Source organism: Netta rufina, assembly GCF_964035555.1.
Source record: "Netta rufina genome assembly, chromosome: 4".
Classification (NCBI taxonomy): domain Eukaryota; kingdom Metazoa; phylum Chordata; class Aves; order Anseriformes; family Anatidae; genus Netta; species Netta rufina.
In genome coordinates, this window is record NC_140127.1 from 20,253,369 (window position 1) to 20,267,491 (window position 14,123).

General features: G+C 36.4%; 1 protein-coding gene across 7 annotated transcripts in view; it reads left to right on the plus strand.

Moving 5' to 3' along the window:
* SORBS2 (sorbin and SH3 domain containing 2) overlaps positions 1 to 14,123 on the plus strand; it is a gene marked incomplete at its 5' end in the record, with an annotated part of 156,767 nt that overhangs the window by 99,203 nt on the left and 43,441 nt on the right. For 4 of the 7 annotated variants that reach the window (XM_084286703.1, XM_084286702.1, XM_084286701.1 and 1 more), the window contains 6 exons: positions 582 to 726; positions 3,120 to 3,295; positions 8,409 to 8,475; positions 9,348 to 9,392; positions 10,574 to 10,760; positions 13,368 to 13,482. In XM_084286703.1, the coding sequence (XP_084142829.1) occupies positions 582 to 726; positions 3,120 to 3,295; positions 8,409 to 8,475; positions 9,348 to 9,392; positions 10,574 to 10,760; positions 13,368 to 13,482 (735 nt within the window). Of the gene's footprint in view, positions 1 to 581; positions 727 to 3,119; positions 3,296 to 4,088; positions 4,113 to 8,408; positions 8,480 to 9,347; positions 9,393 to 10,573; positions 10,761 to 13,367; positions 13,483 to 14,123 lie in introns of those variants that run through there. The other 3 variants (XM_084286704.1, XM_084286706.1, XM_084286707.1) reach the window with 3 other exon arrangements.

The window sequence follows — 14,123 nt, forward strand, 5'->3', positions numbered from 1 at the left end:
CTCACTTTTGCTGCTCCTAATGAGACTTCTCCCTTCAGTCTGCTCAGAAGTCCCCATTAATATCAATGGGGGTGGAGCATGCGGATCAAGGGAAAGCGTCTGCTGGAGTGAGTGATCTGTGGCAGGCAGCCTTTGTCACATGAGGAGAGGAACTTTTATTCCCGTCTGCATTTTATATTGATGTCAGATCTGTGCAGACATTGTTTGCGCAGCTCATCTTTACTGCCTCAACCCTGCTTGCTCCTTCTGTCACCTTCCCATCTTCAGCATGCTTTCAGAGGCAGCACATACAAGGAGGGAAGGGGGCAGGTAATATATATATATTATATATATATTATATATATATACACACATCTGCATATATATATATATATATACATGCATATATATATATACAAGGAACACTTTCTGTTCCCCACATGGTGAGTTTTGTATTACAGTGAATGCAGATGCAATAGCGGCTAGATACCTGACAAGTGGAAATTGTTGTGTGGATGACAGTCTTACATCACTCTTTGTTTGGGATGGTATTCAGAGGGCTTTGTGTGTGGTTTAATGGGATATTGTTTTGTTTCTCTCAGGCTCAGATCACAGTGAATGGGAACTCTGGCACTGCTGCCAGCCCAGTGAGTCACTTTCAAAGGCCTTTTTCCCCTTCTTCAGCTTACCCTCCACCAGCTTCTCTCAATTCCAACATTGTTATCATGCAGCATGGCAGGATGATGGGTAAGCCTTGCACAGAATGTTTGCTTTATACATTACGCAACGTATTCCAATTCATGTGGCCAAGATTGCAAACAATTGCAAAGTGCTTCACATCCATAATGAAGGTATTGTCTATTCATTTACTTTGGGAATTAAATGCAAAAAATAATAGCATTTATTGGTAGATATAATTTTGCTCCTGAACTGGAGTTACTATTAAGTTTTATTGCTTATCCTTATGTTTGTGAGAGTGACCTCTTGCCACTTTTCCACTAGCTTTCCTGAGGAAAGAGAGCATATATTAAAACAACTCAACCTGTACAGCCCATTTCAGGGTTTGCCCTCTTTAAGAAATCAAGGACCGACTTTGTACATTACTTCTCCCCACAAATCCCATTATCTTCAGTCGAAATACTGCCAACAAAGGGGGGGGCTCTGGGCTTTTAGACACCTAAAGCCATGTCAATTTAAAATTTGTTTATGTATTTTGTAGGTCATTGTTGTGTTTGGGGGGGCGGAGGGGGTTGTATCTGTTTTTGTTTGTTTGTTTAAATACTTACATTAGCCTTGTAACAGAGCTTTGCCAGTACAATCTCGTTCTGCAAGTACAATCATTTGCTTGCTGCTTTTTCTACCAGTGTTTGCATATTCAGATAAGAACATACATGGTCCAGGATCCTGGATGTGGTCCAGAAGTTTACTTTTTTTGTTCTACATGAAGGGAAATTAAATAACAGTTCTGACTCTGAGACTTAGGGCTTAGATAGATGTTGCTGTCTGTATCTTATTACTAAATGCCGTAACTGTACATACGGGTTTTTCCACATCCCCAAATACTAGATTCTTTGACTGCTTCCAGGTTGCTGAGCTAAAGGTATATCAAGGTTTAGAAACACCTGCAACAAGGAAAGTGTTTTCCTATGATTCATACTCTTGTATGATGTTGAAGTTCTGTGGTCCACAATAACAGTCTGATTTATTCTCCTTGCTTATGTAAAAATCTGACTGATGGCCTCAGTTTGAGGACTACAGAGAATGAAGGATCAGGTTGCAAATGTTTTCTAAATTTAACTTCATGCATTTTGGGAAGAAGGCCCAAGTATTCAGATGTGCCACACAGAGTTGCCCCTCACCATATATGTGTAGCACTGGATTATTTGCAGGACTTCAAACTTGAGTAAACAGCTGAAATAGTCATGCCAAATCCAGCTCTCTGCAGTGAGCAGAAATATTAAAATTAAAATCAGAGCATTCAGTCACCAGAGCTCCTTTCACTGATTTATATTAAAATTCAAATATTTTCTTGAAAATAATGTCACATGAAAGGCCATCTTAATCTTCACCAGTAATGTTAGAATAAATGTATTTATTTTTTTACTCTTTGCGTTAATGTATCCTGTGGTTAAAATATCTTGTGGGCACTGTACCTGCTCTTGAAAAAAAAACAAAACAACATTGTTTGTCATAGCAACCCACTAATTTACTGAAACATACTGCTTGATGGAGTAGGGCTTTTCTTCCTGCAGAAGGAAAGTCCATCATCTAAATTGTCACATGATGCATCCCAGCAGTGTGGTGGGCTTTTTTGTTAAATAAATGGCTCCCTCTAAATTTTAGAGGGAGATGATAGTATTGGCCTTTATTTTTATTTTTATTTTTATTTTTATTTTTATTTTATTTATTTTTATTTTTTTTTTTAAGGAGGATTTAGGGAGAGGAGTAGAAATATTGCAAACCACTGTGAACCAGCAGCAGTCTGCACAGTTCACAAGTTCTGTAGGTGGATCCTAATGCTGCTCTATAGGTGCCAAGTTTCTGAGGTCCATTTATTTGGATTATCTAAGGAGCTACTTAAAAAAACAATATAACTTTAGCAGGCAAAAATTGTACATAGGATGTTTTTGTGTGTGTGTGTTTTGTTTTGTTTTTTGTAATTCAAATGCATCAAACTTTATGTCTCTAAATACATTTCATCTAAGTCTTTGTGGAGAACTTGTTGCAATGTATTGCTGTACTTACAGAACAATAATTTTCTATATTTGCTATATTTGGAAGAGGAGAAGTTCAGAAATTCTGTCATTAGTATAAAGGATGACTAGGAAAGGTGCAAGAGTTTATAGGAAAAAAGTTCAGCTCCCACTATTTCTCAATAGATGGCATTGGGTTTGTGTTTTTTTTCGCTTTTTTCCTGAGCAAGATGCAGCAAAGTACATCTTGTCTAACAGCCTAATGCATAAATAATTTTATAATTCATCCCCAGCTAAGATGATGGTTTTATGAAGTGTTCTATATGTATGTGTTTTTTAATATTGTTGTCCTTCTTTGTAAAGTATACAGAAATTAGGAAGTGTGTTACAACTGCCAAGTATGATTATTATATCGTTATACAATATTCTGTCGTGTTATCTTTCCAGAGTCCACAGAGACATACTCACAGCATGTTCAGAGTGTTGGCAGCAGCAGCACCACCAGTACAATACCAATCTGTAGATCTTCAGAAGAAGAAAAAAAAATTACAGTCATTAAAGCTCCACATTATGCAGGGATTGGCCCGGTAGATGAATCTGGAATCCCTACAGCAATTAGAACGGTAGGAAATTCTGGGGAATCTGTGTATGAACTCATACAATGAATTGATTGTTGGTAATGGGTTTTTCACATTCTTCCAGTCTTATATAATGAGGAATACAGCATGCGTAATCAGGCAGCTCGTGAATATAATATTGTGTGCTGACGGAAAAGGAGAATGCTGATGGGAGCATAATTGGGAAACTTCATGTTTCTAGTTTAATTAGAAGTAATCAAAATTTTGTGTTTCTTTCTTCAGTTGTATTCCTTCCCTTTTGGAGATTTGCAATAACTGTATTTGTGTTGTTGTCATTTCTAAAGACAAGTTCATACGGACTATATTTCTGTGTGAGTGCAAGTACACATGTATATGTGTATACATATATATATAAATCTCACACTTCTGCATTTTGGGGAGCAGTGGTTGTCATTTGATCAGTGTAGTATAGAAACAAATAGTTTCGTGCAGATAATAATCTAAGTGATTGGTATTTTTGCAGAAGTACAATATATGATCATAGTGCCCGTGGCTGACATATAAATGAACAGTGTGGAAACCTTTTCATCGTGACTAGCCCAGTTTTGATCATCTGCCACTAGTCACTGCTTGAGTGGTCCCGAGATGTCGGACTGAAGAGTTTTGTTTTCATTGTGCTGAAGCATTCTTTCCATTCTGCTGTCAGGGCAGCCTCTTCTGGCTGGTCCAGAGAGCACAGTGGCAGCTGCACTAGGTCTGTAAGGAAGTGCTTACTGGCCTTCCCAGCTGGAGAAGTGCTGTGCTAGACGGAGAAAGAGTAAGAAGAGTGGGAGCCAGGATGAAAGCAGCAGAGCCCTTGCAGGTGAAGTCTTTGTGAGGTGCCAAGGATGTAGCAACTGTTGGATATATCTTCTCTGCCAGTACTGACTTACGGGGCTGTGGTATAATTGCCAAGAACCAGTTCAATGGATTGAAAAATTAGGGGGAAAAGCAGGAACTGATGGAGAAAAGCAATAGGAAAAATTCAGAATAAGTGGTAAGCTGGGGACAATTTTGGTAAGAACGGGGGGAAACTGGCATTTCTTGCTATATTTTTGATGTAAAAATAAGACAATCATAATCATTTAAAAATGAATACAATTCTTTGCAATAATGCTCTAGCTTCCTACCCCTTCTTTAAGTAAATATGTCCCTTTGCTTTATACAGGATAAAGTCATTGTTTCTGTTCTTTTTTCTTTTTTTTTTTTTTAAATAGCAGATTGCTCTAATAGGGTGCATATTAGTTACATAAGAATATAACAGAAATCCCCCTCAAGTGCGCTTAACAGAGTTGGCAACTTGCCAACCTATATTTAACTTTCAGATTGTATGGTCTGATACTCTAAGATTTTCTTCTGAAAATGTAATGTAATTTGAATTAGGACATTTTTCATCTGGATTAGCTTTTCATCTTTGGTTATATTTCAATTTCAAAATGTCTTGCAGCTTGTAAACTTAGTGTTACAGAACTGATTCTGATGATGAGGCATAGGATTATGCTAGCATGTCTGTGTCTGTCTGTCTCATATGCTATTTTGTGTCCTTACACTGCTGGTTTTTTTTTAAGATTTAGCTGGACTTGAGGTCATTTTCAAGATATTGATTTGAGATTACATTTTAAATATATGCAAGTGTATTTGAGCCCGTAGTACCCCAGTTATGTGAGAACAAAGGTGATATAGTTGTCAGCAAAAGACTCAAATATGCTGCACCTTGACATCTCTCAGAAGTGCAGTACTATGCAGAAGCATGCAAAAGTGCTATAACTGCAGTTCCCATGAACACGAGAAGGTAGGATATATCACTCACTCTCTGTCCAAGGTCAGGGGAAAATCCAAATAGGAATCTTCTCCGAGAAAGTTCAGATTTACACCATCTAAAGGGAGAAAGGTTTCAAATTAGTTGAGCTTATGGTTGCATGCAAAGTTCATAAATTTCTTATTTTTCCATCTCAATGAAAATGGCAATATTCTATTAAAAAGCATTAAATGCAGATTCAGAGGTGATAGGTAACATATACAATGTGTTCTCAAACGGTATACTACTCAAAGGGAAGCTTTTAAATAAGAATTTGAGAGTATCTGTATTCCAGATTTGGAGAGCTTTTCAGAAGTAGAGATTTTTCAAGTTGTGGTGATCTCCTGCAATTCTGTCTTTCCCCTCAGAGCATGGTTAGTGACAGCTGTTCATCCAAGGAAAGCAGTGATGTTACCTTCGCTTTCCATTCCTGCAAACCCTTTGCCCAAAGGTGCTGAGAGGGGAAGGGCTGCTATAAAGCTGTCCCTTCTCTCAGAACCTCCATCCCATGTCAGCATGTTACCTCTGTACTGCTTTAGCTCCTGCCAGCTCTGGGAAGTGCAAACCCAAAGCCTGAAAATTCAGATCATTAAGTTCTGCCACCGTGCCAAGCCCTGCCCCAAAGATGATGAAATTCCAAGGCTTTAAAAATGAAGTCTTTGAAAAAGAGAGTAAAAAGCTGTTCACTCAGAAAAGCAGTCAAATGGCAACACTAGACTTCACCACTGACAGTGTCCTATGAAAGGAAAAAACAGAATCACAAAAAGCAGTATGACTGCACTGCTTGAGACTATCCAAAATGATTGATTCATGTCTAACTATCAAAATTAATCTGTGCACTAAAAAGGCCTCTATTTAATAAAAAAAATGTAAAAATCAAGTCCCATCAGATTTCTTTTCTGTAGTTAGTGATGTAACATTTCATCTAGGAAAAACAAAACATACACATGCACAAGAAGTCCACTGAAAATCATAAATCCCCACGAATTTCTGCTTTAATTGCATACTTTCTAATGGATTATTAGAATACTGCAATGATTATGAAGTCTCCTAGGTACCAACTGCAGATACTCCTTATGTCCTCCTCATGATATTTGGCTGATTGTTCATTCACATATGGTGATAACGTGTTCCAGCCTTTAATTGCAACAATCATAATGTATGCAAAGCAGGATGTCATCTGAATGGCTTGGTGCATTGTGAATACAGCTAGTTCCTCAAACAAACGTTGGCATGTGGGATTAGTGAATATAGATTGAGAACACGTATTTTAAAATTAATTTATTCTATTCCTGAAATAATCCTGTCTGGTTTATAATGTAAAGTCAAATAATTGGCTGAGGCTTTAAACCCAGTGGTGAGGGATGGGGCGGAGGTGATGAGATAACAGTTCAAATGATCAGAAAGGTGTTGGGAGATTTTCTGCTCTAGTTACATGGCAGCTTCTCTATAGCTGCTCTCTGTTTGGAAGCCTCCTGTGGATTAGTAGAGGACCTGACAGATTAGGAGGGCATGGCAAAGATATATCGATGTATCTTTGTCCCTTCACAAACAGCAGTGTCAGACCTGTTGTATTTTTGCACTGTTTCCTATCTATTCACCTACCACTGTTTCAAGCTCTTTTGAAGACCCTTCTTGGCCCAATTCAGTCAGAGAGGAATGGGATGGTTATAGGTTTATACTGATGTGTGAAATGAGGACCATCATGGAGGTTAACCATATCAGCATAAATTCCTTCAAAGCTGCTGGATTTGCTTGTGAACTTTTGAGCATTTATGATCTTGTAGGAGCAGAGTTCTGCTACTGTAGATGTTTAAGGGAAACAATGTTAAAATGGTCCTAATCTGCTTCTGAGAATCTTCTCATTGACAGAAGTCAGGAATGTTGGTAGGTACAGAAGGCCTTGGTACAAAACCGTATCTCCTTCATCCCTGTCTTGCAGTCAGGTCTGGGTAAAAATCATAAAGTGCCATTTAAATTTCTTTCTTCCCCAACAGACCTCTGAGTTCCTCTGCCAACTGGTAGCTCTTCCTTTAAACGTTTGTGTGTTTTTTTTAAGTCATTTAGTATCAGTTTCATGAGAACTGATGTTAATTCCTCAAAATGGCAATTTTCTTCCTCGTTCACAAAAGTTAACAAAACAGATTATTTATACGCAGTAACTTTAACAAATATTTAAGGCAAAAGTGTGATTCAGTAAAGATGGCATTGAGCCATGTGAACATACTCAGATCTGTAGGCTATTTTGTAGAGAATAATAATACGTGGATTTTCACTTTTCATAGTAAAGAGAAGTAGGCAGTGTGACTGCAGATTTGGCATCAACTAATGCAAGATCCCTCCATAAGAGGGATCCTTTTAACTATTCCTTTGCACCATTACATTCTAAAATAATTTTATACATCTGCATTAAAATTTTTGCTTTTCTGACAACAGTGGAGAAACTAAAAATACAGAATCTGAGCAGAATAATACTGCATATATGTTTGCCTTCATGTTACCTCCTTTTCAGAAGCACTGTCATCCAATCTCAAACAAAAATAGAAAATGCAAAGGAGTAAGAGATAAAACAATTAGAAACATGGTCAAAAGTTGGTATCAGGAGAGTCTGGAAACTTTTAGACTGCTTAGTTCAAAATAGTAAAGACAACTAAAATTTAGTGAGTGATGTTAAAAGGTATATTGTTTCTCTTTTCTCAAAATAGAATAAATGAAAATTAAGTTGCCCGGAAAGGGAAATTAATACTGTTTGATTAAATACTGCTGATTAAATACTGCTTGTTTACAATCCAAACATTAATTCTTAAATATAGTATTGCCTTAATTCTTTTCTCAGTAGTATTCCACAGTATATGTGCATCATTTAACAATTGCATTTTGAAGATAATATAAGCTGGAAATTGCCAGGAGTTAAAAAGAAACTCTTCTTGTAGGCTTATAATTGCTGAGGTGTTTGTATTTTCCTGTATAGCATTCTAGCATTCATCATTGTCAAATATAGGGCACTAAGGAGATAAACTCTTGATCTGGCACAAATTCCTGAGTTCTTAAGCACTGTATTCTCCAAAATCAAAGTACAGAACTTACTTAGTCTTAAGTGCCTTCCAGAACTTGTTGCAGGGATGGGATGAGAGGAACAAATACACCATCTGAAATAGATGGAATTAAAGTGATTATAATGAATAGGGGACAAAGCATGATAAAACTAAACCTGTGTCCAGAATAACATTAAATATCTGATCAGATCTGTCCACATAGATATTCTTATTTCTTCATTATTTGAATTTAATTGTTAATTGTTAAAAACTATATTTTATTTAGACAGTTGACAGGCCAAAGGATTGGTACAAGACAATGTTCAAGCAAATCCATATGGTTCATAAGCCTGGTAAGTATGCTGTTTTCTTGGCTGTGTAGTTCTCAGTGGTATTAAAAAAAAATAAAAATGCACTTTTCTTCTTCTTTTTTTTTTTTTTTTTGATTAGCTGCCATATGAAAATGTAAATGTTCACCAAGTGTGAGACTGAATCAAATCAAATGGTTGAATTTGATTACAGATTTTTCTGCAGACAGAGCAATTTTCTTCTTCTAGAGACTGTATATTTACAATTGATTTAATATATTTAATATATTACTAAAACTAAAAATTAAAGTGATTAAACCAGGCATGCAACCAGTGTGATTCCATGTCACCACGGAATTCAGTGAAGCAATCCTCATCTATAGGGATGAGCGATTGGCCACTGTAAGTCTCCCACCACACCATCTTTCTTTTGGAGAGCTCATGTGTTAGAACAGTGCAGGCTGATTTGAGGATATGTTTTCTGTTTGAATTGCATTTTTTTCCACATTTTTTTTTTTGGTTCGCTTTGCTTTGCTTTTTGCTGAAATGGAGCTTGGTGACATTAGTAAATTTAGAGTTAACTTCCTCTAGTGAGAGAAGAGCAGACAAAAGGTAAGAGATTAGGCTTGGGGAAGGGAGTAGAGCAGATAAGCAGCTATAATTTATATGGGGCTAAACAGTAGTAATATTGGGTGACATTGCAAGAAGGTACCATTTCACTAGCAAGATGGCAAAATAGCTTATGCCAAGTGTAATGGGAAAAGAGTGAATTCAGAAAACGCCTACATGAGATGAAAAAAAGAAATACAGCACTTGATATGGTACTAATCTTGTTTGAATTTGCAAGAACAAAGCTGTGTTGCTATGATAAAGTGGCACATATTACATTACTGTAACATGTATATTTCTTTTTGTAGATGACGACACAGACATGTATAATACTGCCTATGCATACAGTCCTGGTAGGAATTATTCCCTCACTTCAAAATGAGTCTTTTGTTAATGTCAGCAAGTAACAGGGGTAGTTAACTATTCATGCTTGCTTTTTTAATGCTTGCATAAACACTTTTTATCATCTTGTTTGATCTCAGTTGGTGTTTTTCATGCCTTTTTTCCCAAATGAAACTAAGTTTAATTTTGGTTTCATTCTTGCCACAGAAAAGTATTACAACTGTGGGCCTCTTACTGCAGATGGGGTACATTGTAATACTCTAGTTTCTGATTACATTACAGATATTTTCACTAATGAGTATAAGCAACACAGCCTTTCATAATAAAAAGGAAAAGAGATCTACTGTGCGAAAGTACAAATACTAATTACATATATGGGAATACAAAAAGTCTTAAAAATGCAGTAATAGTGCCTTATAAAGATACTTCTGTTTTACGAACTTGTTCATATTTTTTATAGGCACTGGTGATGATGTCATTTAGCCACAAGAAAAACATATTAATCATATAGATAAATAATTGTATCTTACAGAATATTATAACCATGTGGCAAAATTATTTACTAGAACCAAAAATGGACATGTGAATATACCATATGTGCAAAAAAAAAATCATGCCTTGTGTAAAAATGCCATTCATAATTCTTCCATTTCAGTGTTCATGTTGCATTCAGCATGCTCTCATACTACCTTTTAGTGTAATATTGAAAGCATTTGTGTGTGAGAGTTATTCAAGATCCTATTCAATTGCCTACCCATCCCAAACTAGCAGTAATTATTAAAACAATGTAAGAACTGTGCATTTCCTGCCTCTCTTCCTCCGGCTGGACATAGAAAAACCAAGAGACAGGATGAGCCTTAGGGTTAATAACTGGTTGTCATTAACAGCTCTGATAGCTACATACAGCTAATAACTCTTCTCTCCCTCCTGCCCCCTCCCCCAATTAATCATTAATTTCTTTGAACTTCACTGCATTTTCCTGTGTGTCCTGTAGCTGTATACATAAATGTATGAAAAGTATTATAATGAATTACATAGCATGTATGTATAATATATATAATATACTTTTAAAAATGCATTTACACATTTTTATAACCTTGCAACTTAATTAACTGTGGATTCTTGTAGCATTCTGTGTTTTATTAAAATTCATTCTCATGCTGTGACTACTTCTGCTTTTGTTTTATGTTAGGTAGCTACAGTCCATCCTTCTCTGCTCAGGCACACCCAGCTGCAAAGACACAGACATATAGACCATTGTCTAAAAGCGCTTCTGACAGTAGCTCCGATGCCTTTAAGGTCTCATCTCCTTTACCACCTCCACATGTGCCACCTCCAGTACCACCACATCGTCTGCGGGAAAGGATTACACCAGAGAAGTAAGTTAATAGATTTTCAAAAAGTGTTCTTGGTATGTATAGTACTCCAATTACAAGATACCATGAAGGAAAAAATAGCAGCTATAGAATGATATAAATGTAAGGGCTTCACTTAAAGGACAGTCAGGTGATGAGGGGTAATCTTCATCAGCAGTGCAGGCATCATGTATAGTGCTGCCATTTCTTCAACCTGCTGAAGAAGTGCGTAGTTTTACAAGTGATACTGTTTAAAAGTATTTGTCATTCTCATTGGTGGGATTGTCCTGCTTGTTGTGTTTCAGAAGAATCCATGCTCTAGCAGCTGCCTTTAATAGTTAGTCCTGAGTAGGAGAGACTGCTTAGGATATCCAGTAGCAAAGCAAAAGAGTCTAAATGTTGTTTTTAATTGAAATTCAAGAAGGAGTAAAACTTACAGGTATAGCAGTCAACCTCTATTTCTCAACAACTCGAGCAACAAAACAGAGGTAGCCCATTTTGTCAGTTTGGACATTGTAAATATTTTTATATGTAGAATTTGAATGATGTTAAATAGTTTCAATTTTCATTCAAAATTAATTTGCAGTTTACGTAAAATACAGTAAGAAAAAAAAAAGGATACTAAGTACTAAATTAAGACTTATGATTATGGCTTTTTCTAAAATCTGTAGGTAGTGGCAATTCAAAAAATAATCCAGCAGGTATATATACTGCAGATGAAAATGAGATTGCTCAATGATTATTGATTTTGGCTCTTCCTGTTGCTGAAACATTTTTCAAGTGGAAATGTTGAGGGTTAGAGTTGGACTACTTCCCAAAGGCCAAGAGGTTTGAATTTGTTAGCAAGTCAGACAGAAGCATAGATCTTCTTAGCAAAAGGCTAAAATATAGATCTGCTTAGCTTTGATCTCTGAAGTTACGTGAGTCATCATCCAGTGCTAGGCCAAATGCCTAGGTCACAGAAACTGAGGACTGTTACAATTCCTTTTGTCAAGCTTGAAAATAACTGCTGCAGCACATAATTTGGATGTTCAGCCTCTCCTTTTTAATCTCATACTTGATAGGACAGGCAGTGAAAATCTAGGTTCTCCAGGCCAAGGGATGCCAAACATGTTAGTTATGCTTTGCCTGCTGCTGACAGCTATAGCTCATCAATCTTTTCCTGCCATTGGGAGATTCTTTTTTTAATTGCCTATGAAGTATGAGTATTTAAAATCTCATATAAGAGGCTTAGGTCCTCATGTATAGCGGTTTTCTAGCTGGGGGCCAAGATACGGTTTGCATTAACAGTTGGGCTCAAAAATATAGTCCATAAGGGATTATAGGCTAAACATTGTAAATGAAAGTGAATTCAGTGTGAACCAGAACTTCAGTAGCATCCTTTTTTCTTCAAAGTGATATGCAGTATAATGGAACTTGATCAGAACCATTTTCCAGTTTGTTCTTAAAAAAAAAAATAAATTGTTTTCTCCTCTGAAAGTGTAGTTTTGCCTCAGTGAAAATGCACAATAAAAAGCCATGTGTAAGTTCTTCTCTTGAAAGGTAGGGCATTTTATAAATAGATGCATCTGTTTTCCAGAAATTGCACAGTAAATAAAAGCTAACCCATAGATTTTTAAGGCACGTGACATGCCTTATTAGGTCAGGTCACATCAAATTGAGTCATATCAGAAAACTTGATAGAATTTAACCAGAGCATGTTATTTCTTATTGTAAGTGCAGGATATAACTGATGAGACTTCCTCTTTCCTTCACCCATTCTGTGAGTTACTAGTGGATCATTTGCCCCAGAGCTACAGTTATTCCAAATACAATATGGGTAGTGACTACAAAAATGCCATGAGAAGATGGCTCTCACTGTGATAGTAACTACCAAACTACCCACCCAAAATGTGCAGGTAGCTATTAAAACAACATAGTATGTGACTGGAAAAAAAAAGTATTCTTTGCATCAAACTATTAACTTGAAAACAAAATTATAATTGTAGAGATACTGGATAAAGTTCTGTCCCAAAGTTGACTCCGAATTCTTGTTCTTGCTTATCTATTCAAAGTTCCAAGGAAACAGAATATCCTATTTACAGGATATTCAAGAGCAATTCTACTACAGATTAGGACAAAGAACGCCTATTAAAGTTTCACGCTCTCTTGTAAAATAGTTCCTCATTTTTTGTTTCAGAAAATTGTGTAACTTTTTCAATGTGGACTTACTGTCATATTGTGTGATGACAAAAACATCTACCATTCTTTTATCTATGTTAGTATAGTAAAAATAAATTTTGTGTTAAGGTGTAGTAAATTGGCAATTTGAGAAGGCATACCATGGTATTTTAACACAATATGTCAGGAAAGTTTTTAACTGGTTCACCAATTAAAAGAATAAATAATCACATAGGCTGGACATACCTAGTATTTTTCTTGCAGTACTGAATATACCTCCTGTAATAACTGCTATAATAACTTCAATGCTATAGTAAAGATGGGATGCTAGGCCAGACACTTCACAACTGAAATCTGGAAAGAGAAACTATGCCTAAATTCATTTGGTTTTGTGTATATGTCTCATTTACAGAGCTGTAAAGGTGATGGCTTGACAGCCAATTAACTCAGTTGTTCATATTTATTATTTAGAAATGACTGGGATCCCCCTGACAGAAAGGTAGATACCCGCAAATTCCGTTCTGAACCAAGAAGCATTTTTGAGTATGAGCCAGGAAAGTCATCAATCCTTGAACATGAAAGACCGGTAAGAGACGTACATGAAATAGTAATATACAGTGAGAGGTTTGGTTTGATGAAACCTTGGTGAGAGGTTTCATCTTTTTATTACTGATTATAACTACTCAGATGAATATTGAAAGTCCTTTCTCAAATATGATTTTGCAGCAATTTTTCATTACGCTTTCATGATGGTTGTATTGAAAATATGAGTTTGGCTTATTTGCTGAACTTAGATCTGTTTTTTCTAAGTCAAGGAACCACTGTGCAAATGTAATGAATGATGAGTAGAACTGTGAATTAATGGAAGCTGCTTTTTCTAATTGGCATGCATCTCTAGCATTCATTTGCAGTAGTAGCAACAGCACATATGATTTCTGGTTAATTAATGCGCAAGAATAAACAATTTGCATTTTCAGGATGTGACTAATTGTACCCTTAAGCAGATTTTGATCTAATATCAGTAAAGGTATCCCAGAGAGTCTGTGAAATCTCAATTTCGGAAAGTGTTTGAGACTCACCTAGACCCAGCCCTGAGTGACCTGCTTTCAGTAGGAGGTTGGACTAGGTGACCTCTGGAGATTCTTTCCGGTGCTAGTTAGTCCATGAGTACCGAGCGTACATGAACATGTAATTCAAAGTTTTTATTACTGCTTTCTGAACAGTGAT